This window comes from Xiphias gladius, chromosome 16 (assembly GCF_016859285.1).
Source record: "Xiphias gladius isolate SHS-SW01 ecotype Sanya breed wild chromosome 16, ASM1685928v1, whole genome shotgun sequence".
NCBI classification, from domain to species: domain Eukaryota; kingdom Metazoa; phylum Chordata; class Actinopteri; order Istiophoriformes; family Xiphiidae; genus Xiphias; species Xiphias gladius.
Window position 1 is genome coordinate 20622115 of NC_053415.1, and position 24008 is coordinate 20646122.

General features: G+C 40.4%; 3 protein-coding genes across 6 annotated transcripts; all 3 read left to right on the forward strand.

Annotated features, from left to right (window-relative positions):
* The first annotated feature begins 772 nt into the window (after window positions 1-772).
* upf3a (UPF3A regulator of nonsense mediated mRNA decay) lies at window positions 773-4982 on the forward strand. 2 transcript variants are annotated; one of them, XM_040147707.1, is made up of 10 exons: window positions 773-924; window positions 2080-2186; window positions 2305-2411; window positions 2659-2757; window positions 2940-3050; window positions 3170-3225; window positions 3326-3484; window positions 3580-3713; window positions 4022-4322; window positions 4604-4982. In XM_040147707.1, exons 1-10 carry the CDS (start codon window positions 784-786, stop codon window positions 4790-4792), a joined length of 1404 nt encoding a protein of 467 aa, XP_040003641.1. In that variant the 5' UTR covers window positions 773-783; the 3' UTR covers window positions 4793-4982. The 2 variants fall into 2 exon arrangements, with proteins under 2 accessions (XP_040003641.1, XP_040003642.1); XM_040147708.1 differs by having other exon boundaries at window positions 4022-4310.
* A 3500-nt stretch (window positions 4983-8482) lies between these two features.
* On the forward strand, window positions 8483-12037 carry p2ry8 (P2Y receptor family member 8). Its single transcript, XM_040148770.1, has 3 exons — window positions 8483-8571; window positions 9853-10172; window positions 10704-12037. Exons 2-3 carry the CDS (start codon window positions 9880-9882, stop codon window positions 11467-11469), a joined length of 1059 nt encoding a protein of 352 aa, XP_040004704.1. The 5' UTR covers window positions 8483-8571; window positions 9853-9879; the 3' UTR covers window positions 11470-12037.
* A 172-nt stretch (window positions 12038-12209) lies between these two features.
* On the forward strand, window positions 12210-19412 carry asmtl (acetylserotonin O-methyltransferase-like). 3 transcript variants are annotated; one of them, XM_040149228.1, is made up of 15 exons: window positions 12210-12294; window positions 13256-13371; window positions 13920-14051; window positions 14144-14191; window positions 14324-14388; window positions 14484-14548; window positions 14723-14831; window positions 15203-15563; window positions 15645-15872; window positions 16445-16607; window positions 16737-16936; window positions 17033-17165; window positions 17248-17388; window positions 17567-17689; window positions 18763-19412. In XM_040149228.1, the coding sequence occupies exons 2-15, from the start codon at window positions 13279-13281 to the stop codon at window positions 18966-18968; spliced, it is 2067 nt and encodes a 688-aa protein (XP_040005162.1). In that variant the 5' UTR covers window positions 12210-12294; window positions 13256-13278; the 3' UTR covers window positions 18969-19412. The 3 variants fall into 3 exon arrangements, with proteins under 3 accessions (XP_040005162.1, XP_040005160.1, XP_040005163.1); XM_040149226.1 differs by lacking the exon at window positions 18763-19412 and adding an exon at window positions 18219-18585; XM_040149229.1 differs by lacking the exon at window positions 18763-19412 and adding an exon at window positions 18219-18585 and having other exon boundaries at window positions 12219-12294; window positions 13261-13371.
* The last annotated feature ends 4596 nt before the right edge of the window (window positions 19413-24008 follow it).

Genomic DNA, 24008 nt, shown 5'->3' on the forward strand with positions numbered 1-24008 from the left:
ATATATATATATATATATTAGTACGAATACTTTTGTATTTTTACTTAGGGAAAATTTTAAATGCAGGACTTGTACTTGTAACAGTATTTCTACATTGAGGTAAATTTCCTTTAGTAAACTATCTGAGTGCTTCTTCCATCATTGGCTGTAGAATACATAAATACCAAACATACGTTTTGAAAAAAAAACTTTACTTAACCGGAGATTAAAAATCTCTTTTTGAAGGACCCGGGCCAAGATAGGTAGCGATAACAATGAGTTATTAATAAAACAGGTGAGAAAAAATTATGCCACTGAATCAGAATTCAACAGAAAAGCACTTAAAAAATCGCCAGTAACATTCCTAATACCGTCATGTTAAAGATTTCACCCCAAAAACGACCTAAATGGCACTTTGAATCAACCCAAGAGCTGTGGAAAACCATTTTTAAAAATTAAAAAAAAAAAAAAAAAACTAAGACCGATTGTAAACAGTAAGGAGACAAACACATCCAGATGTTATAATGCCTGAAACATCTGCTACCGGAAAAGACGGCATCAGCTCATGGCCATTTTCCTTCTCGTCCTTTCATTCGTCTGACGGTCACTGTGAACCTCCCGGGAGGTGCGGGTCCACACACTCAGCTCAGAGACGCGCGGGATCGCAGCCGTCGCTCTAGCTCTCTCTCTCTCTCTCTCTCTCTCTCCACTCGCGAGATCGCCGTGCTCTCGCGAGTACACGGTGACTCGACACGGGCTCGGGAGGAGGGAGGTGGAGGGAGAGAGAGAGAGAGAGAGAGAGAGATGAGGTCTGAAAAGGACCAAGTGACCGCGGGCAAGGAGAAAAGCGTCGTCGAGATACAGTTCAGGGACATCCCGAGAGAGCAAGAGAACGTCCCCGGCAACGCCAAGCAGAAAGAAGAGAAGAGAGAGGTTTTCACAAAGGTAGGGGGGGGGGAGCCGAGCGCTGGCGATGCGTCGCGTTGCCTATGCCGTGTGGAAAACAGACATGGAGGAGGCTCGGAGGGAGACGGGACTAGTGTTTCAGCACCGCGGACAGCGACAGCAGACGCAGGACCTCGTTTCGGCTCAACGTTCCCATTTTTCCCTCCGAGGTTACCGGACGCGCCCCCGCTGACCTGGTTGGGTCCGGCGCGAGAATTATCACAATGCGACGTCCGATCCCGTCCACAGTCTTTAAGCGTTTTTAAAACACGCTCGGTTAACATTTGACGCCCTGCAACCGCCTGTTTCGGACCCACAAACCCTCCTTCTCTCAGTATTTCGAGAGCTGTCCAAGTGTCCTGTGATTCGGAGTAATGCTGCGACCAATAAGCATTTTCACTATTAAATTAAAACCATATATTGTCCTGTTGGAGTCACTGATCAGTGTATAAAATGTGGAAAATATTGAAGGTCCCAGAGCCCAAAGTGATGCCTGAAAACTGCTTATTTAGTCTGCGCACACTTGCATGTTACATATTTATATTCTGTTTTAGACCTTGACATACAATTTTCCTCCTGTATTTTCCCTTAAGTATCCTAAGCTTAAAAAAGTAATAATTTTATTCTGCACAGTCACACAGGATTATGTCTGTATATTCTGTATCAGCTTGTTCCAACCCTTTGATGAGGTGGGTGGAATATTCAGACCCAAGGATCCCTTCACCCCATCAGTTTAAATGTTTTAGAGGTTTCTGTGCGTCAGTTTACACACGTTGCCCTAAGTTCGGCCTGACATATTTGGTGTCTTTGGAAACTTTGGGATCTCCGTGCAGTTCAGAGGGTTTGAACGATGTTTGCCTGCACAGTACGAGTTTGCATTGACCTGCCCGGCGGCAGATCAGGGGAAAGTTTGAGGGAACGAAGGGGGATCCGAAGCAAGTTCGCACTGCACTTCCAGTTAAGGAACTAACACAAACAACAGCCAGAAGACGATATAAAACTGTTTTCCACAGGCTGTGTATCTCAGTCAATGTGTAAAAGCAATCTCCCGGTTTTACATATCAGATAACCCTATTTGGTCCTAGCCATATTTAGTGATAGCCATAATAATAATAATAATAATAATAGTAGCCATATTTAAATGATATATTGCAGGTGGTGATTCGAAGGCTTCCACCTAACCTGTTGAAGGATCAACTAGAAGAACAGCTCAGTCCACTGCCATCCTACGACTATTTTGAGTTCTTCCCAGCAGATCAAAGGTATGATAACCCTTTTAACCTTATGATGCAAGATCCTGTCGCCTTCTGCGTTTTTTCAAAAATGTTTCTGACTTCTCCTTCTTTGTCTTTCTCTCTCTCGTCCTCGCTCCTTCCACAGTCTCTATCCTCACCTGTTCTCCAGAGCGTACATCAATTTTAAAAACCCTGAAGATATCCTGCTGTTCAGGGACCGATTTGACGGCTATGTCTTCATTGACAACAAGGGTATTTCGTGATTTTGTTTAAACTGAGTTTTTACTTTGTCGCCAGTGTGGTGCCATGAAGGTGGACAAAGCAGTGTGAGCTATTCTGCTAAATATTAAATGCAAACAAAAACATGTTTGTTTCACAGCTGGAGGATGGATTTTATGGACAGGGGGACGTGGTTTTAGAGCTTTTTCGTTGCCATTGTCAGTATTTTCTAGCTGGTCTGTTAAATGACGGGCTGCCTTTTATTTCAATATTTACTCAGGCCAGGAGTATCCTGCAGTGGTAGAGTTTGCTCCCTTCCAGAAAATTTCCAAGAAGAAGCTCAAAAAGAAAGATGCCAAAGCTGGGAGTATTGAAGAAGGTACTGAAATATAGAGCTTGAGGCCATCATTAGGATTTCTCCTGATGTACAATAGACGTGATATTTAGCTTGTAAAAAATCTTGTTCCTTCAAGACCTACAGAAAATCATTATTTGGCATTACTGATGATCAGACATGTTTTGCTATGATTTATGTTCATCTTGGCCCTTAAACCCTCTTAGACCCAGAATATAAGCGGTTCTTGGAAAATTACTCCTGTGATGAGGAGAAGTCTATGGCCAATCCTGAGACTCTGCTGGGAGAGATAGAGGCCAAGACCAGAGAGCTCATTGGTACAGTATCATATGCACAGATTATTATTTTCCCGTGAATCATTATAATCAGTTTCAAGGTTCAGATGTACATAAGTTATTCAACGTTTGTTTACCTCTCTCCCTTTTTGGGTCCGCAGCAAAGAGGACAACACCCCTGTTGGAGTACATCAAAAATAAGAAAATTGAGAAACAGGTAAGCAAGAAAAAAAAGAAAGGAAATGAAAAGATTTTACCCACAAACTGCTTTGAAAAGCATGAAAAATCTTTTGTTATTGCCACATCTTTCATTACAGAGAATAAGAGAGGAGAAGAGAGAGGAGAGGAGGAGAAGAGAGCTTGAAAAAAAAAGGCAAAGGGAGGAGGAGAAGAGAAAGCGACGGGAGGAGGAGAGACGCAAACGAAAAGAGGCCGAGAAACAGAAGAAATTATCTGATAAAGATATCAAAATCAAGGCAACTCATCTCCAAAACTCATAGTTTATACTTGTTGTTTGGACGGTGAGGTAGCATATAGTCATGGAGCTTTTCTGTATTATCTGCATATGCAGCTCCTGAAGAAGTGCGACAGAGACGACGATGTGGATTCAGACCGATTGAAAGACAAAGGTGACATCGGGGAGACCGAAAGGGGAAAATGGGAGAAAGCTGGAGGACAAATGAAGTCAAAGGAACCCAAAGAAAAGTAAGGATTGTGAAATCCTTCACTGTAGCTGGCCAAGTTTCTGCCACAGGGGACAGCGGTTTCATGCATAGTTAGGGTGTATAAACAAGTCACTAGTAATTTTATTTGGGAATCGTACATAATTATATACATATTACTTGTCATCTATAGGTAAAATAGATTTAAATGTGAATATGTCCATTAATTATGGTAGAAAAAAAACCCTACAACTTACTGTTAAACGGTACCAATAATCCTCATAATAGCAACTATGTCTTGTTATATAATTCTACATCTGATGTCTATGCAATCTCCACTCTGGCCACCAGAGGTCAGCCGGAGAGCGACAAGGAGCAGAGAGAGCAGCACGGACGCCGACAGAGAGATAAAGATCACCGTGGGAAGGATGAGGAGAGAAAACGGCAGCGACACCACTACGAGTTCGACAAGTTCATGCGCCGCAAAGATGAGACCAAATGGGGGAAGGGCTACTGCCAGGACCGGGCCAAGAAAGAGGGGCACCACCACGGCTTTTCTTACTGCCCTGACACTGGAGACAAACTAGGAAAGGAGGACAGGGAGGACCCGGGTAATAGGAAGGAACGCCTCCGAAACAAGGTGAGCGAGAAGGTGAGCATGAGATGGGGGTTGGGGGTCGGGGGTCGGGCGGTGACAACCAATTGCTTTGTCTCTCATGATGCAGACTTGTAGCTGTGATTCAGAAGTTTATTGCTCTGTGGCTGTTTGCAGATGATAATCATCAGCTATGTCAAAGAAACAGCCTCTGTCAGGACACCCATGGCCTTGAGCCAGGAATTGACAAAACGAATGAGTACGGATATGTGAATATCCGTATTCAAATGGTGTGCTACTTGTGTCTCCCATGTCCCTGCTCTCTTGTCTCCCGGCAGGACCGTCCAGCCATGCAGCTCTATCAGCCGGGCGCACGCAACCGCAAGCGCATGAGTTCAGCAGGCAAAGCCTATGACTGCATCCCCGTGGGCCCCTCGCCTGAAGCCGGGACAGAGCGTTGTTATGAGGTGGTCACTATGGCGAAAGGGCCGGAGAAGGGGTTTGAGAAAAGCAAAGATGAGCAGTGAGCAGTCTGGGTTTTCAAAGAAATACAAATAAATTCTTCAGCTTTTCAGCCTGAGTTGATGGTGACAGAATTGACTGGTCATTATTGAACTTATAAGACTAATACACCCCACTGAGGGAGAAAGCACTTCAAAAGCAAACAATCTCTTAGTACTTGTCATTTGTGTTAGGTGTAATAAAACTCGGATATTTTAATGTTGGTAAAGGGTTTTGTTTGCTGGAGCATGAACATTTTTAGCACATGCTAAGTATTTTAAGTGTCTCACCGATTGATATCCAAAGAACAACCAAGTATACCATTAGGCTGAATCTTTGGAATAAACAGTTTGAAAAATACTGAGAACAGTTGCAAACAATAGTAGTTACCTTTGTGATTGAACAACAGTTACTTGATATATTTCCTGCACTGTCTTGGTGCAGATGCACATATTGATATTTTTTTAAATTGCTTCCTGCTAGATAGTTCTCAGTATCATCAGAGCTTCATCACATGAGGCAGTCCAGTACCATGTCTCATCCTCACCACGTTTTTGAAGTGTGTCCCTGTAGGAGGCAGCTCACATGTGGTGTCCATCAACAGTCTGCTGGTGAAACCTTGATCTCATCCCCTGCCATGGAACCTGTTGATAAACCTGTGTAGAGTCTGCTGAAACTGGGTGTTTATAATGATCCTATAGTTTTTATTAAAACAAAATATAATGTAAGTAGAACTCACAGAAAATGGATGTAGAAAATTTAACAGTGGAAATTCTGTGTGTATTTTTGTGTATTAAGGCTAGCAGCTGAGAGGAAGAGTTACTATTGATAAAGAGAACAATGTCAACACGTTTTACCACTTTTTCCTAGTCTTATGTGTCTTATTACATTTGATCCAGCTTATTCTTAGGTGTCGTACAACAGAGACAAGATTTTTTTTGTGAGCAAAGCTTTGTACATCATCACCCATGAGCCAGGAAGAACACATTCTCTACATTTCTATAAAGTATTTCCTAGAAATAACATGTGAGATTGCAAATAATGATACAAATAAGTGAAAATAATGCATTTTCTATGCTCTTTGCAAGGTTTTCTATTAATTCTGTCAATTAAATGCAAAGGAAAAGCCACAAATATTGATAAAGTGATATAGTCTGTTTAACAAACCTTATATTATTTTTGAATATGCCCTAACATTTGTCTATCATGCCTCCTGTATCTTTTTTTTCCTTACGTTGTGAGAAAATAAAGCTCCTCTCCCCTTCTGAGAGCCTAAACAGTGTTTGAGTAATTGTAGTAGTGCTCTGACAGTTTGGGTGGGGCAGCACTTGTCTGCAACACTGCCCATTGCACACATTTACAAATGGCAGATATTAGTCAGTTTTCCTTAGCCTATTATGAATACACAAGCATCAGTTTGTGTAGATATGCCTAGCCATTTCACCAGTTATACTGGAAGCAGATCATCCAAGGCTAAAAAGCCTTGAGCCATGAATTAATAAAACGAATGAGTGTGGATATGTGAATATCCGTATTCAAATGGTGTGCTACTTGTGTCTCCCATGTCCCTGCTCTCTTGTCTCCCGGCAGGACCGTCCAGCCATGCAGCTCTATCAGCCGGGCGCACGCAACCGCAAGCGCATGAGCTCAGCAGGCAAAGCCTATGACTGCATCCCCGTGGGCCCCTCGCCTGAAGCCGGGACAGAGCGTTGTTATGAGGTGGTCACTATGGCGAAAGGGCCGGAGAAGGGGTTTGAGAAAAGCAAAGATGAGCAGTGAGCAGTGAGCAGTCTGGGTTTTCAAAGAAATACAAATAAATTCTTCAGCTTTTCAGCCTGAGTTGATGGTGACAGAATTGACTGGTCATTATTGAACTTATAAGACTAATACACCCCACTGAGGGAGAAAGCACTTCAAAAGCAAACAATCTCTTAGTACTTGTCATTTGTGTTAGGTGTAATAAAACTCGGATATTTTAATGTTGGTAAAGGGTTTTGTTTTGCTGGAGCATGAACATTTTTAGCACATGCTAAGTATTTTAAGTGTCTCACCGATTGATATCCAAAGAACAACCAAGTATACCATTAGGCTGAATCTTTGGAATAAACAGTTTGAAAAATACTGAGAACAGTTGCAAACAATAGTAGTTACCTTTGTGATTGAACAACAGTTACTTGATATATTTCCTGCACTGTCTTGGTGCAGATGCACATATTGATATTTTTTTAAATTGCTTCCTGCTAGATAGTTCTCAGTATCATCAGAGCTTCGTCACATGAGGCAGTCCAGTACCATGTCTCAGCCTCACCACGTTTTTGAAGTGTGTCCCTGTAGGAGGCAGCTCACATGTGGTGTCCATCAACAGTCTGCTGGTGAAACCTTGATCTCATCCCCTGCCATGGAACCTGTTGATAAACCTGTGTAGAGTCTGCTGAAACTGGGTGTTTATAATGATCCTATAGTTTTTATTAAAACAAAATATAATGTAAGTAGAACTCACAGAGAATGGATGTAGAAAATTTAACAGTGGAAATTCTGTGTGTATTTTTGTGTATTAAGGCTAGCAGCTGAGAGGAAGAGTTATTATTGATAAAGAGAACAATGTCAACACGTTTTACCACTTTTTCCTAGTCTTATGTGTCTTATTACATTTGATCCAGCTTATTCTTAGGTGTCGTACAACAGAGACAAGATTTTTTTTGTGAGCAAAGCTTTGTACATCATCACCCATGAGCCAGGAAGAACACATTCTCTACATTTCTATAAAGTATTTCCTAGAAATAACATGTGAGATTGCAAATAATGATACAAATAAGTGAAAATAATGCATTTTCTATGCTCTTTGCAAGGTTTTCTATTAATTCTGTCAATTAAATGCAAAGGAAAAGCCACAAATATTGATAAAGTGATATAGTCTGTTTAACAAACCTTATATTATTTTTGAATATGCCCTAACATTTGTCTATCATGCCTCCTGTATCTTTTTTTTCCTTACGTTGTGAGAAAATAAAGCTCCTCTCCCCTTCTGAGAGCCTAAACAGTGTTTGAGTAATTGTAGTAGTGCTCTGACAGTTTGGGTGAGGCAGCATTTGTCTGCAACACTGCCCATTGCACACATTTACAAATGGCAGATATTAGTCAGTTTTCTTAAGCCTATTATGTATACACAAGCATCAGTGTGTGTAGATATGCCTAGCCATTTCACTAGTTATACTGGAAGCAGATCATCCAAGGCTAAAAAGGAAACAACAACAAAAAAGTTGAGATCACAGAGATACCTGTAGCTAGGTGGTATGCTGGTGTTGATGTTTTTTAGCTGCTGTGAAAGGTTAACGGTGCGCTTTTTGCCCCGTGTTTCCTATTGCATTACTCAGAATAATCTCAGTGTCTGCCTCAGTGTCACACAGATTAGGCATAACTGTCATAACCAACAGGAAACCAGCAAGAACGGGTCCCATGAATCTCGTGAACAGTGAGTTGAAATTTTGTCACTTCTCCTAAAAACTTCACGTTCATGTCGCATGAGCAACATTTTGAGGAAATACACAACAATGCTGGTAATCATGGTGATGGGAGTGGAAAGTTTTTTTTGTGGTTCATGTCTTTAGAGGTATTCCAAGACTGATTCTAATGCTGTTTGGTAGGATGAAGACTGTCACATGGTCCATTTCCTCTCTCTCTCTTTCCTGCTCTCTAACGACTTCAAAACCATTTGCTTAGCAGTCACATTATTCACACCTCAATCTGCATCTAGCACTCACATGTCTACCTTCCTCCTGTCTTGTTTTCCTCCGTGTTCGTAAAGGTGAGTTCTCAACTGACTATTACTGAGTTTTATCTGGAGAGCTGCTAACCTAATGTATTTACAGTGTTACTGTTGTTTTGAATCAGGCCTAAACTGCACCACATGTCAGTTGCTTGATAATTAATTTTTTAGCATTATTGTCTTGTATTTATGTGTACTCCTAACTTATCAGTAAAAACACTTTGGTCAGCATTCTACATTTTTAATGTCCTCAGTGACTTAAAATCATAATTCAAGAGAGAAAGTAAAATATTGCCATAATTTTTTGACAATGTATATATATATATATATGTGTATACATATATATAGTATATATATATATATATATATATATATATATATATGTATATAGTATATATATAGTATATATATAGTATATATGTATATATGTATATAGTATATATATGTATATATGTATGTATATATATACTATATATATATATAGTATATATAGTATATATATATATACATATATACATATATATAGTAGACATATATATATAGGCTAAAGAAACACTTGGTCCCATTATAGTGGTACAACATATAATCGTCTGGAGAGAAAGTTTGGAAACTAAATGAAAATTGTAAATTTTATATATTTTTTAATGTTAAAATTTAGGGGAAAAAAGCAAATAAATATCCACATTGTAGCAAAAAATTTCAGTTTGCTCATTTTCATCATTGTAATATATAAGTTTTTTTCTGTTACATTTGATAAAACAGTATTGTAGTAAGGCACGTAAGTGTCATTGTTGTTGTCCTGATCAACGTAGGCACAATGCTGTATTTTACATTGTGTAACATCCAGTGAATACTACGATAGCTCAGTGATGTTAACCTCTGTCTGATCTGTGGTAAACCCCCCCACACGACCCACACACACCAACAACACGTGTGGGTAAAAGTTTTTTTATTCCCTGTCTGTGTTGAAGTGTTAATGGTGCTCAAATGAGAGTCTGTTTTGTCCTCCCTTTTAGTTTAAACTGTTTATAATATAATTGATAATATAATGATAGTATAATCGTCAGCTGTTGAGTGTCTACCCCTCATACATTTTTGCATGTTTAAATTGAACGCGAGCTACCCACTGCGACAGTTGGAACCACAAAATCATGCATGCCCTTTTCCTGTGTGAGAACTCCACCCAACACATGTGCTGCTCTCACGCAAACAACAACATAAAGTAATGGAGTTCTGAAATGAATGCGCCAGTATCTGTTTCACACCTTGCCATCAGACACTCTTCCACAAGCCTCACCAGCTTTTCTTAAACCCTGGCAGGTAATCAGCGGCCCTTCCAATCCAGTCATGACGGGCATTCACAACGGCACCAAGCTAGACAACGCCACCCTTTATCTGTTTATGAATGTAAACACCAGCATCCTCATTTCTGTCAGCTACATGATCGTCACTGCCATTAACATAGTGGGAAATGGTATTTCTATTTGGCTCCTCCTCTTCTTTACCTCGCCCAAGACGCCCTCCATCATCTTCATGATTAATCTCACCCTCACCGACTTGGCCCTCGGCGCTGCCCTGCCCTTTCAGATTGCCTACCAGCTCCAAGGATACAACTGGAATCTGGGACCCATTATGTGCAGGTATTCTTTAGGGCTGCAGGACGATGTTGAAATATTGATAGACGGTGTCCTTCTACAGAAATCCAGTGTATGTTCACAGCACGCCAGCTGAAATATTTGGGCTTTTTTGGAAATATCTGTATTTGCTCTCTTCTCTGGATTGCCTGGCAAACGTCTTGCAAATAACCCCCTGTAAATTCACAGTGGATCATTTTTACATTTTGGTTTTTCTACCGATTAAACAAACAAGACACAACCTGTTAATTATCGAGCTCGAGAGGAGCTGCTGGGCAGATTTTGTTACCTACGGACAGAGCCAGGCCAGTTTTCCAGTCTTTATCCTGAGCAAAGCTAGCCATGTGTTAGCCATGTGTTAGCTGTAGATTCGTACTAAATGACCAGAAATCAGTGTGGTATCAATCTTGTCATCTAACTTTTAGCAAGATAGAAAATAAGCACATTTCCCAAAGTGTCAAACCAATCTTCAAATAATGTTTTTTTTCATAACCAGTGTCTAAATAAAACTCTCTCCTTGCATGGTTCCACCTACAGTTTCTTGACGCTCGTCTTCTACAGCAATATGTACTGTTCCGTCCTGACCATGATGGCCATCAGTATTGACCGCTACCTGGGCATCGTCCGGCCCATGCTGTTCAGACAGATCAAGAGGAGGAAGTCCGTCGCTGTCATCAGTTGCCTCCTCATGTGGGGTTTGGTCCTGAGCACTCTGTACCCGCTGATGACTACAGACTTGACCTTTGAAATTCCTGACCTCGGGATCACCACATGCTTCGATGTGCTGAAGAGAAACATGCTCCCGTCCACGGGGGCCTGGGCAGCCTTCCTCTTCAGCATGCTGTTCCTCCTCTTCCTCCTCCCTTTCTGTGTCACAACATTCTGCTATCTAAGTGTCATACACAAACTGGCTAGAGATTCCAAGACAGCCCAGAAGAAGAGAGCGATACGTCTGGCTTTCATTGTTCTCCTGGTCTTCATCTTTTGCTTTGCACCCAACAACATCCTGCTGTTGACTCACACTGTGCTGAGACTCTTCTATAAGGAGTCTGTGTACACGGCCTACAAACTGTCCCTCTGTTTCAGCTGCCTGAATAGCTGCCTCGATCCGTTCATTTACTACTTTGCTTCCAAGGATTTCAGACAAAAGCTGAGACAGATAATGAATCTGCAGAGCCTGAGTAGTGCGGACTCAATGAAGATGGAGCATAAAGAGACTGTTTACTCGACACAGTGCATGCTTACAGGTCAAGTGAGAGAACACAACGAGATGTCTTTGATGCAACGGCACACCATAGCATAGAGACAGGGAATGTGAGAAAAGGGAAAAAAGAGTGAGATAGTTGTGAGAAAGGAAGTGAGAGAAAAGGTACTCAGAGGTAGTCCTGACTGTTAAAAGCTGTTACAACATATTTCCTTTGGACAAATTGCTAAATAGTTTTACTGCAGTTTTTTATTTGCACCACAGAACAAATTAACCTGTACCACAGTCTAGTCTCCTTGCCAAAATGAATCTTTATTTCTGTTTTACCGTATGTGGGTTGTTTTTTTGTTTGTTTGTTTTAAAGAATGAGCAACCATTCATTGTCTGTTTATTTTATTTTATTTTATTATTTTAATATCTGACACAAGCTTCATAATAGTTAAAGAACAAATATAACAGATACTGACAAAAAAATATGTAGCATGCACACATATAAATAAAATGTGAATAAAGTGTTTGTATTTCATTAGCCTTTCACTGGCTGAACATAGATGACTTTTCAACATTTTTACCTCTGTACCTCTGTTTATATACGAATGACTATAGCTTCCTTTTCACCTTTCTAACTCTTTTGACGTCCCTGTTCTTATTTTTATTTACTTTTTTTTCATCCTCTACAAAATAAAATTATTATTGTTATTATTATTATTGTTGTTGTTGTTTGTATTATTTAGTATTATTATTATAGTTGTTGTTGTTGTTAGTAGTAGGCATTTGCATGCTGCCCTTCTACTCTTCTACTCTAAAAAGTGAGCGATTGCTGTGATTGGATGATGCCGCCCGCGTTACTCAACGTCATCACGTATGCGCCCGTCACTGTGGTCGTCGTAGCAAGTCGTTCAGTCAGTTTCCTAACTCGCGAAGGTAAGTGATCTGCGGCTTATCTACTTAAATATAACGCTGAGACCATGAAACGTTTTTTGTTTTTTGGTTTTGTTTTTTAAATGACTGCTCTTATTAAGCCGAGTCTTTATTTTGTAGTGGGAGTAAAGTCGCTAATCAAACGCTGCAGTAACGTTTCGTCGCAGTTAAAAGGAGCTTTTTGTCATAACTACAGAACGTAAAACAGACAAAACAGCCCAAGTTAGGTGATATGAACAGATATAGCTAGCTAGCACCAAGTTAACATGAGTAGAGCAGCAGAGTAAGCTATGTATGCCGAATTCCTTATTGGTATGCTTAAAGCACATTTATTATTTAACGTTACGTGATTAACCACAAATTGATTATATAGGCACAGCACACACATTGGCATTAGACAGTTAGTTATTTAAAAACCTGTAACTTTATTTTCATGGCTACCTTTATTTACCAAACATTATGTAATTACAGTTTTTAACAGTTCTGACAACAGCCCAGTTTTCTCTTGGATCGCAGTATTGTATTACATGTTTGTATGGGGAAATATGGGCCTAGGACTGCAACTAATGATTACTTATGTCAGACAATAGTTAAAAAATGTCCATTGCAATTTCCCATGTCCCCAAAAGGACTCCTTTAAATGATTTGCTTTGTCGGACCAGCTGTACAAAACCCAAAAGGTATTGCATTAATAGTGAATCAAATAATGGAAAAGCAGCAAATCCTGGCCGGAGGTATATAAGAGGTATAAACATTTAAAATTTAGCTTTTGCCCTTGTGTAAATGACTTAAATGATTAATCTCTTATCAGATTTGTTGTTGATTTGATTGATAAGTCAGCTAATACTTTCAGCACAACATGGGTCTGCCCTCAGTCACAGCAGTCATCTGATAACTTTTTATTGAGTCTCTGACCTAAACGAGGCACAAATATGTAATGTTTAACTCTGTTCATAACTTTAAGGGCAGTTAGACGAGAGGGCCACCATGGTGCTGAACCCTGTCATTTCCAAGCTCTCTGGTAAACTGGTCGTGCTGGCAAGTGCCTCTCCAAGGAGACTGGAGATTCTCCGCAATGCGGTATTTTTCTTTCTGGTTAAACTCATAGGAACTGTATGTATATCACAACTGCTACATAATCACTGTGGATTTCTTCTATTCTGCTTGAAACAATATTAGTCTGTCTGTAAAAAATCAAAAAGGATGTATGTACAGTAAATCTTTCATGACCCAATAGGTATGTCAGGCTTCAAATCAGTTCAACTCAATTCAGGCTTTTTTGCCCCACATGTGATATTTGGTTCGCAGCATAGCAAACATGGACACATCAAAACAGACTCATCTCCAGTAAGTAAACAAGATAGGTGAAAGCAATAAGCAAAAAAAAAAAAAATTAAAACAGGTAAATCTGTGAAATAGGAATAAAGAAAAAGAAGGAATAAGAATATAAGACAAGAACTGTATTATAGTGTTGGTAACCTCAAAAGATTCAAATGAATTGATGGAGTGCAATACACCTGCCCATGGGGAGTCTATACCTTCACTTTAAAGGGAGCAGTGATGTCAGTCTTGATGTAATTAATGATATTGAGTATTTTATTGTTGCGTTATGCTCTCCTACATATCAGGGCTTACGCTTTGAGGTGGTACCATCCTGGTTTAAAGAAACTCTTGACAAGGGACTTTTCAAAGCACCTCACGAGTATGCAGTTGAGACAGCCAAACAGAAGGCCCTGGAGGTGGCCAGGAGGATGCCGTTTGTGAGTGAGGCTCCTTTTTGTATGACAGTATGCAGTATATTTTTACTGCACAACCACATATTCATAACATATTGTGTCTTAATTTGCCCTAGAAACACTTGAAAACTCCAAACATAGTAATTGGAGCAGACACTATTGTGGTAAGAGCAAGAAAGTATCACAGCATTTTATCTGTTTACTGTCTGCGGTATACTGTAAGTTTATTATCGGTGTGTGTGTTTGTTTGATTGTTGTTGTTTAATTCCCTATGGCCATGTTTTTCATTTCCAAAGACTGTGGATGGCATGATTCTGGAGAAGCCAGTGGACAAACATGATGCTTACAGGATGCTGTCAAGGTCGGTCATTTGCACGGTTTCTGTCTGAGTTAACATTAAAACCTGAAAACTGTCCTGAAAAATTTCTCTCTTCTATCTTTATTTTTCTCTTCCAGCTTGAGCGGAAAAGAGCACAGTGTCTTTACTGGTGTAGCAATTGTCCTCTGTCATGAGAAAGAAAGTGAGTCCCAACCCAATGGTTAGACTTACAGTAGAGTTCATTTTCTGCAGACATTTAATGGAGCAAATCAGTTAGAACAGTTAAGCCTAAAGGATGATTTCATACTATTTACTGGCCAAATGTAGTGGTTCCATCAGTGGGAACATTTCATTTCTAAACTTCCCTGACCTGCAGATGAAGAAGTGGATTACCAGCTCATTGACTTCTACGAAGAAACAAAGGTGAAGTTTGCTGATCTCTCAGAAGATATGCTGTGGGAGTACATCAATAGTGGTGAACCCATGTGAGTATGAACATTTGAACTTTCACATATGTAATAGCCATTGATTTCTCTTGGTGTAGTAACCTCGCCAAGCATTCAATCAATGGAGGTTATTTAACTGAATGTGGGCTTTGTGAACCTGTTGCATTTTGGACTTTGGTGCCCGAGTTTTTTTTCCTGGTGTGTTTGCCTTGTCCTATTTGACAGGGACTGTGTCAACAAGAAATAAAATACTGACTCAGGTCAGTGAGTGTATTGTTTGATCTGTTCTTCATTTGACAAAATCTATTATTAGATGTACAACTTCTTTGTGTATGTGTGCAAGTGTTTCTGTGTCATTCTGAGTGTATATGCTGCTGTGTAAGTGAAATGTGTGTGTCTGTGTGTGTTAGGGACAAGGCTGGCGGTTATGGTATCCAGGCTCTTGGTGGCATGCTGGTGGAGTCTGTCCATGGAGACTTCCTCAATGTTGTAGGTTTCCCCCTTAACCACTTCTGCAAACAGCTGGACCTTATTTACAACCACTGTACTTCCTCTTTGGACCCGGAAAGTGCATCTGTCCGTCTGAGCCACAGCGGCACTAACACCCCCTCAGTACTTGCTCAGCCCCCACCCCATCTGCCAGCTCAGTCCAGCCACAGTCCCAGCTCTTCAGCTAAACACAACCCCTCACCCAGCCCCAGACCAAACAGCCCATCTGCCGGTGATACACACCACACCCACGGCAGCCCGTCATGCAGTCCTTTGCATAAGGTTAGTATTTCTCAACCTATGAGTACAATGTATTACCTTTTTTTTTTCTCATTATTTACAAGAAACGATCTGTTCTTATAGGTGAAAAGGAAAGACAGTGAAAGTGAAGTGGGTCAGAGTTCTTGGATGTTGCTCAACAGCTTGTCTAAACGTAGAGAAGACAGGGAGGCTGAACTCCAAGACTCTGACCATACAACATTACCGCTGATAACCAGCAGAGGGCAGGTGAAGGAGCATGAGGACAGCGAACCTAAAAAAGAAGACTTTCAGCAAATCATTGAACTGTTGGATGGATTCAAAGCCTCAAAGGTAGTTGGGTATAAACTGTGTATGCTCAGACTTATTCTCTTTCTTGCCAAGAGTTAAATCTGAAGATCGATACCACGCTCATATCTGTCCATTAAATATGAAGCTACACCCAGGAGGTGGTTAACATAGCATAAAGACAACAATGTGAAAACAGTGGTTTTACAATGGGGTTAAGTGCTCTGCTATTTCTTGTTGTGGTGCAATGACTTCCTGTAGTCTCTGCTGGTTCCCTGGCAACCTGATTTTGATCTTCTCATCTCTCTCTAGGCATAAGTATATAGAATAATTATATTCTCTAAAATGTCGGACAATTAAGAATCTTAAAAATTGCCTTTTTCGATATGTAATGTACTATTTTCGAACTGTAGTGGAATTTACTGAATAGAAATGAAACTAAATGAAATCAAAATCATTTTACACGTGCTTCTCTATCAACCACGATCTGCAAGCACTAGACAGCACTGTATTTTTTCTTTTTTTTTTTTTAAATTGTCTGACTTCATGTCACATTCACATAAATAAAACTGCATTTTCCTTCCGTCTCCACTCTGCCTTCCCAAAAAATATTCCAGGCATTGTTTACTGCGTCCGAGTTGTGTGTGTTCGACCTGCTACACGACAGGCCAGGGCTGGATGCAGCACAGGTGGCCCAGGAGATCAAAGCCTCTGTGAAGGGGACTGAATGCCTGCTGGATGCTTGTGTGTCTCTGGGACTGTTGAAGAGCAAAGAGAGAAGTTAGTCAGCACTCAGCCCCGTTGATAATTACATGATAATTTCTTTTTCTTACCTTTTAAAGTGATTGAAACATGTAATACCCAACTTAAATCAGCCCCTCAGATGTTCTGTGGTTTCTTTACTCCCAGCGTGCCAAAAGCCTGTGTACGAGAACGCAGATCTGGCGGTGCGTTTTTTGCGGACAGATGCACCTTTTTCGCTGCACGGATACATCCAGCATTGTAATGGCACAGTGTGGCCTCTTTTCTCCCACCTTGAGAGCGCTGTGCGGGAGGGTACCAACCAGCATGAGAAGGCCTTTGGCAAGAAATCTGAGGATGTGTTTCAGGTGATTATCTTCAGGTTCAGCCTCAGATTTACTGTATATAATGCAAATGAGATCATGTAAAAAATGTTTTACAGATGCTGTTTTTTTTGTTTAAAGGATACGTACTACAACAGTCAAGAAATGAAACTGAGATTCATGAATGCCATGAACAGCATTGCCAAAGTTACAGGAAAAGCTGTTGCCACAGCCTTTGACCTCTCCAGTTTCAAAACAGCCTGTGACCTTGGAGGTAAGGAGACAGTACAAAAGGTAAAAATTGGGTTCTCGAATCATAAACCAATTATTGTCATCCTTTTTTTTTTTCTCTCAAGGATGCACTGGTGCCATGGCCTATGAGTTTACTAAGGCCCATCCTGGGTTGTCTGTGACAGTGTTTGACTTACCTGCAGTTGTTGAGATGAGTGAACATTTCCATCCGCTGCAAATGGACAACAGGGTATCATTTCTAGCAGGTCTATTTGCTTATTTGTACTAAAAATACTATCTTGACCATTAATGTTTAATGGTTAAACAGTGTTGCATTGTAATTAATTTATCTTGTTGATCTAAGATACCAAAGTGAGAAATATAAATGGACACTTCCTCACTCTCTGACCATAACTTGTGGCTTTTTCCTTGCTTTATGAACAGGAGACTTCTTTAAAGACGAGTTGCCCAAAGCAGACTTGTACATCCTGGCGAGAATTCTTCATGACTGGCCTGATGAGAAGGTGCATATTCTGCTGAGTAAAGTTTCGGATGCATGCACACCAGGTAAAAGTCTTAAAGGTTAAGTCTTTTCATCTACATGTTTTGACTGATCAGTTAATGCTAACAGAGTATGATGTTTTCAGTCATATGGTAGTGAAACTTAAGAATTTCCTTTCTCTTAAGAGTTTCTCATATCTACAGTGAGACTGTAGAAACTTATTTTACCGATTAGTTCCCATATTCTGGTAAAATTATATGTAAAATCAGGTGCTGTTTAGTTTGGTTTCAGTCGAGCTCTAGTGCGACTTGGTTGAGAACCACTGCTGTAGGACTAATACAGTCAGTGTTTAACTCATATAAAAGCTGAAAGTGAAACCTAAAACAACACTTTCAAAGAAGCTGGAAATTTCAAAGGAAAGCCAAAATGCCAAACCTTGATGGTAGTTTTCTTTTTTTTTCCTCATTCTTCTTGAGAATTATACTTTGCCTAAAGAATTGAAATGCAAGGAGATAAGGGGATACAAAACCACCACTGTTGTTCTCTAAAGTTCTACATCTGAATACATATCATGCACTTGCACCATGCTGTCAGGCTGTGGACTCCTGTTAAGTGAGATCTTCCTGGATGAGGACAGAAGGGGCCCGAGTCGTGGGCTGCTGCAGGCCCTCAGCATGAGCAAGGGGAGACAGAGGACTGCAACGGAATACAGTCTGCTTTTGAAGAGCCACGGTTTCATTACATCATGTGTCAGACACACAGACAACTTCCTAGATGCTATGCTCTGCATTAAAGTGTGACTGTCATCACTCTGAACAACACTATACAGAAGGTCTTGTAATATACTGTATGTTGTAGATAACCGTTGCGAAAATCAAGGACTGAGGTCAAGAATGTTTTCATGAAGAAGCGAGTCTGTAAAGCAGCATCTGAGAACCATTAAAAGTTATCTATGTATTAACATGTACTTTTCTTTTTGTTATGTAAAGATAGATTTAAAAAAAAAAGAAGATATTTTTATGTTTAAGGTTTTCACCACAAAACAAAGTATATTATTGTGTATGTCTTACTCCCCATTCTATAATTTTCCCAAGATCTTGAACTAAGGTCTTGAACAGTCTCTTGTATTGGGCTTTAGGATGTGCAGTGCTCATAGCTGAGACCATGTTGGATGGACAGACACCCTACTCTGCTCTGCAGTCTCTGAACATGCTTGCCCAGACTGAGGGAAGGGAGAGAACAGAGAGCAAGTACGCAGACATGCTGAGCAAGCACGGATTTGGGAACGCACGCGTAGTTCACACTATGAACTTTTTAGATGCTTTTATTGCCATTAAAATTTAGCAAGTGAATCATGCACACAAACCCTCATGGTTTTTGTGCTTTTTGTTATAATACAAGGTCTTTCTTCAGTTTCGGTTGCTTGATCAGTGGTGTAAAAAAAAAATGAAGATTTTTCAATAAAGTAATTGCATGATTAAAAACTTCTCAGTTATAAGTTTAAATCCTGCATAAGTATCATCGAATGTATAAGTACTCATTATTAGGAATAGCACCGTTCAATAGCACCTTATTTTAAGTTATACATGGATTACTGGATTATTATTACAGATTCATAAATATGTACAGAGCAATTGTATCTGGTTGAGGCGGGGCTAATTCTTCCACCACAAGTAAAGAATGTTAACAGATAAGTCACCCATTGGAACTACTGTATACGAACAGTTTGTGCACCCCTTCCACCTGCTGCAGTAACTACATCTACCGAGTACGTCATGCCATTGCACACAAGAGATCAACACTGGAACATTGTCAAATCTGCAGAACTATTTCATATCAGCTATTTGAGCCTGCCAGCTATCTGGTACGATGCCATGAGAAAGTTTGTTGATTACCGACCTTAATGTTAGTAATATCCTGCCTGTGGTTCAGCTGCTGATTCAGCATCCGTTGTATGCTGATAAACATGTTTGTACAACTATGAGCGACTATGCTTTAGCAATAGAGTATTTTTTTTTTTATCAGATCGATCATACCGGGCTCACTGTGATACTTGGTAAGATCAGACTGGGGCTTGCCTTATGTAGTCTGCCTGTGATTTAGGCGGCCTATTGTCTGTAATTCACCTCTCTTCTCACCCTGATCATCATTAGTTCCAGCATTCCAGCTAACAGAGCTGTCGAGCAGGACAAGGGCATCCTAAAAGAGCAAGCAGATGCTTTTGGTGTGGAAAACGTGCCGGTTTTACCCACATGCCTCCCCACCCAAGCACTCACCTTTGTTTTTGGGATGTACAAATCCTCTTAGAGGGAGCGGGGCACTGCTTTTCTTGTGACTTGGCCTCTGGTGGTGCTGCTGGAGTCAACCGCAGGATCCCTACAACCAGCTGTATTTTAATGTTGCACTAGCAGCAGTCTTCCGAGTCAGATAGGATAAGAAGCCTGTACCAGTCCAGGTAGTGTAATTTCTCTATAGGAGATTAATTATTTAAGCAATGGCCCACTTTGGCACCAATGATATATTTAAAGGTAGAAAAGCATTTAGAACTTCATGTCATACTATAAATATTAGTATTGAACTAATGATATAACTGTCACCAGGTGGGAGATTTGTTATGAATAATGAATAGTCCACCTAACTAACAGACTGGTTATGCATTAGAAACCAAGCTGTCTGGGAATCGTTTGGTGTCGATTGCTCAATCCAAAAACACTCACTCCCTGGTCAGCTGGGTGACGGCTGTGGCTGAAATGTGCATGTGTCCTGCCTCTTAAACACTCTGAACTGTCATATTAGGATGATGCAAGCTGGATGCAATGGGGCTAAGATGATTAAAGAGGAAATAATAAAATGTAAGTAGTGCTATCGTCTAAATAGGATAGAGGAAGCTTTTTTCACGGTGGCCATGTCAGGCATACTCTGAGGCATGGGTGGAGCCCTCCTCTTGATCGACTTTGATGGGTTCAGTACATGTTTCAGTGCTGACCCTCATTCTCCCACCATTACAAACTGCTACAGCCCTCATAACCCCTACAAGTAGTATTTAGCATCAACCTCCTCCTGTGCTCCCAAAGCGGTTTTGCTGGGTTAAGTCACACTAACCAACAGACAAATACATCAAAGCGCAGTCTATTTAAACACAGCATATATTATTGCCCCATTTGGTCTGTTTAACCAAAACTCCCCCTTTTTTTTCCAAAGAATGATTAAACTCCCACTTCTCCCCTGATGTTAATCTATCCCAAATCACAGTTCCAGAGAAAATACTTTGCATTTCGCCGTTTTGCTTACGGTACATTTAGCTCAGCTCCTAAGTGATATTTGATATTCTGGGAATGTAACCCAAAGATTTACAGTCAGGTCTGTAAGTATTTGGACAGTGACACAATTTTCTTAATTTTGTCTCTGTAAACTGGTGGCTTTGAAATTAAGTCATCAGTTGTGGCCTGTTCCCGTGTTATTTCATGACAAATTAAGCACATAAAAGGTCTTGAGTTGATTCCAACTTTTGAATTTGCATTCATGGGAAATCTCAATATTTTGTCCAAAGAGGTGCTGATGCAAATGGAGGCATCTTTAGGCTGAAAAAACAAAACAAGCATATCAGACAGATGGCAGAAACTTTAGGTGTGGCCAAATTGGTTGGTACATTCTCAAAAAGAGGGAATGCACTGGTGAGCTCAGCAACACCAAAAGACCTGGAGACCACAGAAGACGACTAAAGTGGATAATCGCATAATTCTTTCCTGGGTGAACAAAACCTCTTCACAACATCTAGCCAGGTCAACAACGCTCTCGTATCATTGTCAAAGTCTACAATCAAGAGACGCCTTCATGAATGCAAATACAGAGGGTTTACCACAAGGTGCAAACCACTGGTAAGACTCATGAACAGAAAGGCCAGATAATACTTTGCCAGAAAACATCTGAAAAAAAACTGCCTAGTTCTGGGACAAGATTCTTTGGACAGATAAAACCAAGATTAACTTGTACCAGACTGATGGGAAGAGAAGAGTATGGAGATGGAAAGGAACGGCTCATGATCCAAAGCGTACCACAGCATCTGTCAAACATGGTGGAGGCAGTGTTATGGCATGAGCATGTATGGCTGCCAGTGGAACTGGGTGACTGGTGTTTATTGATGATATGACTGTTGATAGAAGTAGCAGAATTAATTCATAAGTGTATAGGCCTATACTATCTGCTCAGATTCAGCCAAATGCTGCAAAGTACAGATGAATAACGAGCCAAAACTTACAGCGAAAGCAACCCGAGAGCTTCTCAAGGCAAAGAAATGGAACATTCTTCAATGGCCAAGTCAGTCACCTCACCTCAACCCAATTGAACATGCTTTTCATTTACTGTAACTGAGTGTGGAAAAGACCCACAAACAAGCAGCAACTGAGGGCAGCTGCAGTAAAGCCGTGGCAAAGCATCTCAAGGGAGGAAACTCAGCATTTGCCGATGTCCATCAGTTCCAGACTTCGGACAGCCGTTGACTGAAAAGGATTTTCATCCAAGTAATAAAAATATCCTTGTATTTATAATTATGTTGGTTTGTCCAATTACGTTGAAAATGAGGGACTGTGTATAAAAATAACTGTAATTCCTAAACAGTTAATGTGATATTTTTGTTGAACCCCTTGAATAAAAGCTGAAAGTCTACACTTCAGTCAAATGTTGATGGCTATGTTTCAAATCCATTGTGGTGGTGTACAGAGGCAGAATTACGAAAATGGTGTCTCAGTCCTAATTATATTTAGCTGTGCCTCAGTTTCTCGCTATGTTATTAAATCTCCTCAAGATGGCGTCACAAACCTGCAGATCTCTCCCAAAAAACTCAGAGACTTGGAGGTCCTCTCCTATTTAACTGTGTAAGTCTGGCCAGTGGCAGCTACTTGTGTGCTATAGAGATTTGAACGTCTGAACACTGAGTGACAGTGAGCTATCAGAATTATTGTTTACGTTGCCAAATTTGATAATTAATTAGTGCTTTATGTGTATGGTTGGGTGAGATAGTCTCTTAATGCAGAGAAGTTACATGACACCACTCTTTAATTCCTCATATACCTCTTTGATTTTAGTTTTGAAGCAGCAGGTAAAGCAGCCAAACAGCTGATGGGAATATGGGAATATCTCTGGCCAAAATAAATCGCTCTTATTCTTTGTGACACTGAAAATGCATCCAGATTACTCTTCATTTAGGATCCCTCTCTAAGTATTTTCCTAGATGGGTAATAAGGGTGGTCATGTTATTCATGGCTATTTCCTTGTCAGTCTGGGCTCAGGCTCTCTGTGACATTTAACTGATTTCCATTACTCACATTCTGTTCTCTCAGTGGGGAGAGACAGAGGAAGGTTATTCTGAAGATCAAATACAACAGTGAGTGTAAATCACATAAGGTTTAAGGTTGTTTTGAACGCACACTGAATGCATCAGAACACCATACGTTGTAACACTTTCCTTCCACACTGACTGTGAAAGTCTGTATTGATTCAGTACTTCATACACATTGCATTACCGATGAGTCATCTTTAAGTGACACCAAATGGTTTTGGCAGGGTTGTGAAATACAGATGGGAGACACAAATCGAAAGGCAGAGTTTATGTTCCCTTAAAACATGATGAAGCATTTCCATGAAAGGATTTGCATATCCTTTTGCTTCCATTGTCCCAGCTGCACCCACTCACCCTCAAATGCCTCAGCGTTTGAGTACGAACATCGACAGCAAAGGCTCTGTGAGGCTTTTTAATGAAAACCATTCAAGTCAATCAAGTTTACCAGAGACCAAAGGCCAGTGTAATTTAAGAAAATTGCTGAAACTCCGAAGTAATCTTCTGTAATGTGATCTTGCCTATTGAACACTGGCTGTACTGTACGTGTCGGATAAGAGCTCAGTCATTTTCTTCAAATGCAGTCTTGACAAGCAGCATGGATATCCACCTGCAAGTAATCATCATTCTAGTGTTAAGTGCTTTGATATTAAAATGACTGATTTAAGACCATTTGCTGCTAGTAGATAGCGACTTGAAAACACTCCCATATGTTGATAGGGAGGATAAGCTGAGTTTGTGAACCGGGAAGAAATGCATGTTGTGTTGACCGTTGTAGAATAGCCAGTGAAAACACACCATTGTTTAGTCCTGACTTCAGTTTTCCGGTATTCCTTTGAGAAAGCAGCCTATACATTTAACGAGAGTGAGGCAATCAAAGCCCGTTAAATAATAATGACCGCAGAGTTTCATTAGATTTAGTATGTTAATTGTTTTGTAATGTAAACTTGTACGTCAGTGAAATTTCATGCTACCTCCGATATAACCACTTGGGGGCAACGTTGACTAAAGAAATCATCCATGCGTAGGCTGACATTATTATAAAGTTT

What these genes read in the sequence shown, in the direction of transcription:
- p2ry8 (XM_040148770.1), top strand. Translation starts at nt 9,880, where the DNA reads ATGACGGGCATTCACAACGGCACCAAGCTAGACAACGCCACCCTTTAT. An exon ending in CTGGGACCCATTATGTGCAG is followed by an intron (nt 10,173 to 10,703) that starts GTATTCTTTAGG and finishes TTCCACCTACAG; the next exon opens with TTTCTTGACGCTCGTCTTCT.
- upf3a (XM_040147707.1), top strand. Translation starts at nt 784, where the DNA reads ATGAGGTCTGAAAAGGACCAAGTGACCGCGGGCAAGGAGAAAAGCGTC. An exon ending in TTCTTCCCAGCAGATCAAAG is followed by an intron (nt 2,187 to 2,304) that starts GTATGATAACCC and finishes CTCCTTCCACAG; the next exon opens with TCTCTATCCTCACCTGTTCT. An exon ending in ATAAAGATATCAAAATCAAG is followed by an intron (nt 3,485 to 3,579) that starts GCAACTCATCTC and finishes CTGCATATGCAG; the next exon opens with CTCCTGAAGAAGTGCGACAG.
- asmtl (XM_040149228.1), top strand. Translation starts at nt 13,279, where the DNA reads ATGGTGCTGAACCCTGTCATTTCCAAGCTCTCTGGTAAACTGGTCGTG. An exon ending in CCTCTGTCATGAGAAAGAAA is followed by an intron (nt 14,549 to 14,722) that starts GTGAGTCCCAAC and finishes CCTGACCTGCAG; the next exon opens with ATGAAGAAGTGGATTACCAG. An exon ending in ATCAATAGTGGTGAACCCAT is followed by an intron (nt 14,832 to 15,202) that starts GTGAGTATGAAC and finishes TGTGTGTGTTAG; the next exon opens with GGACAAGGCTGGCGGTTATG.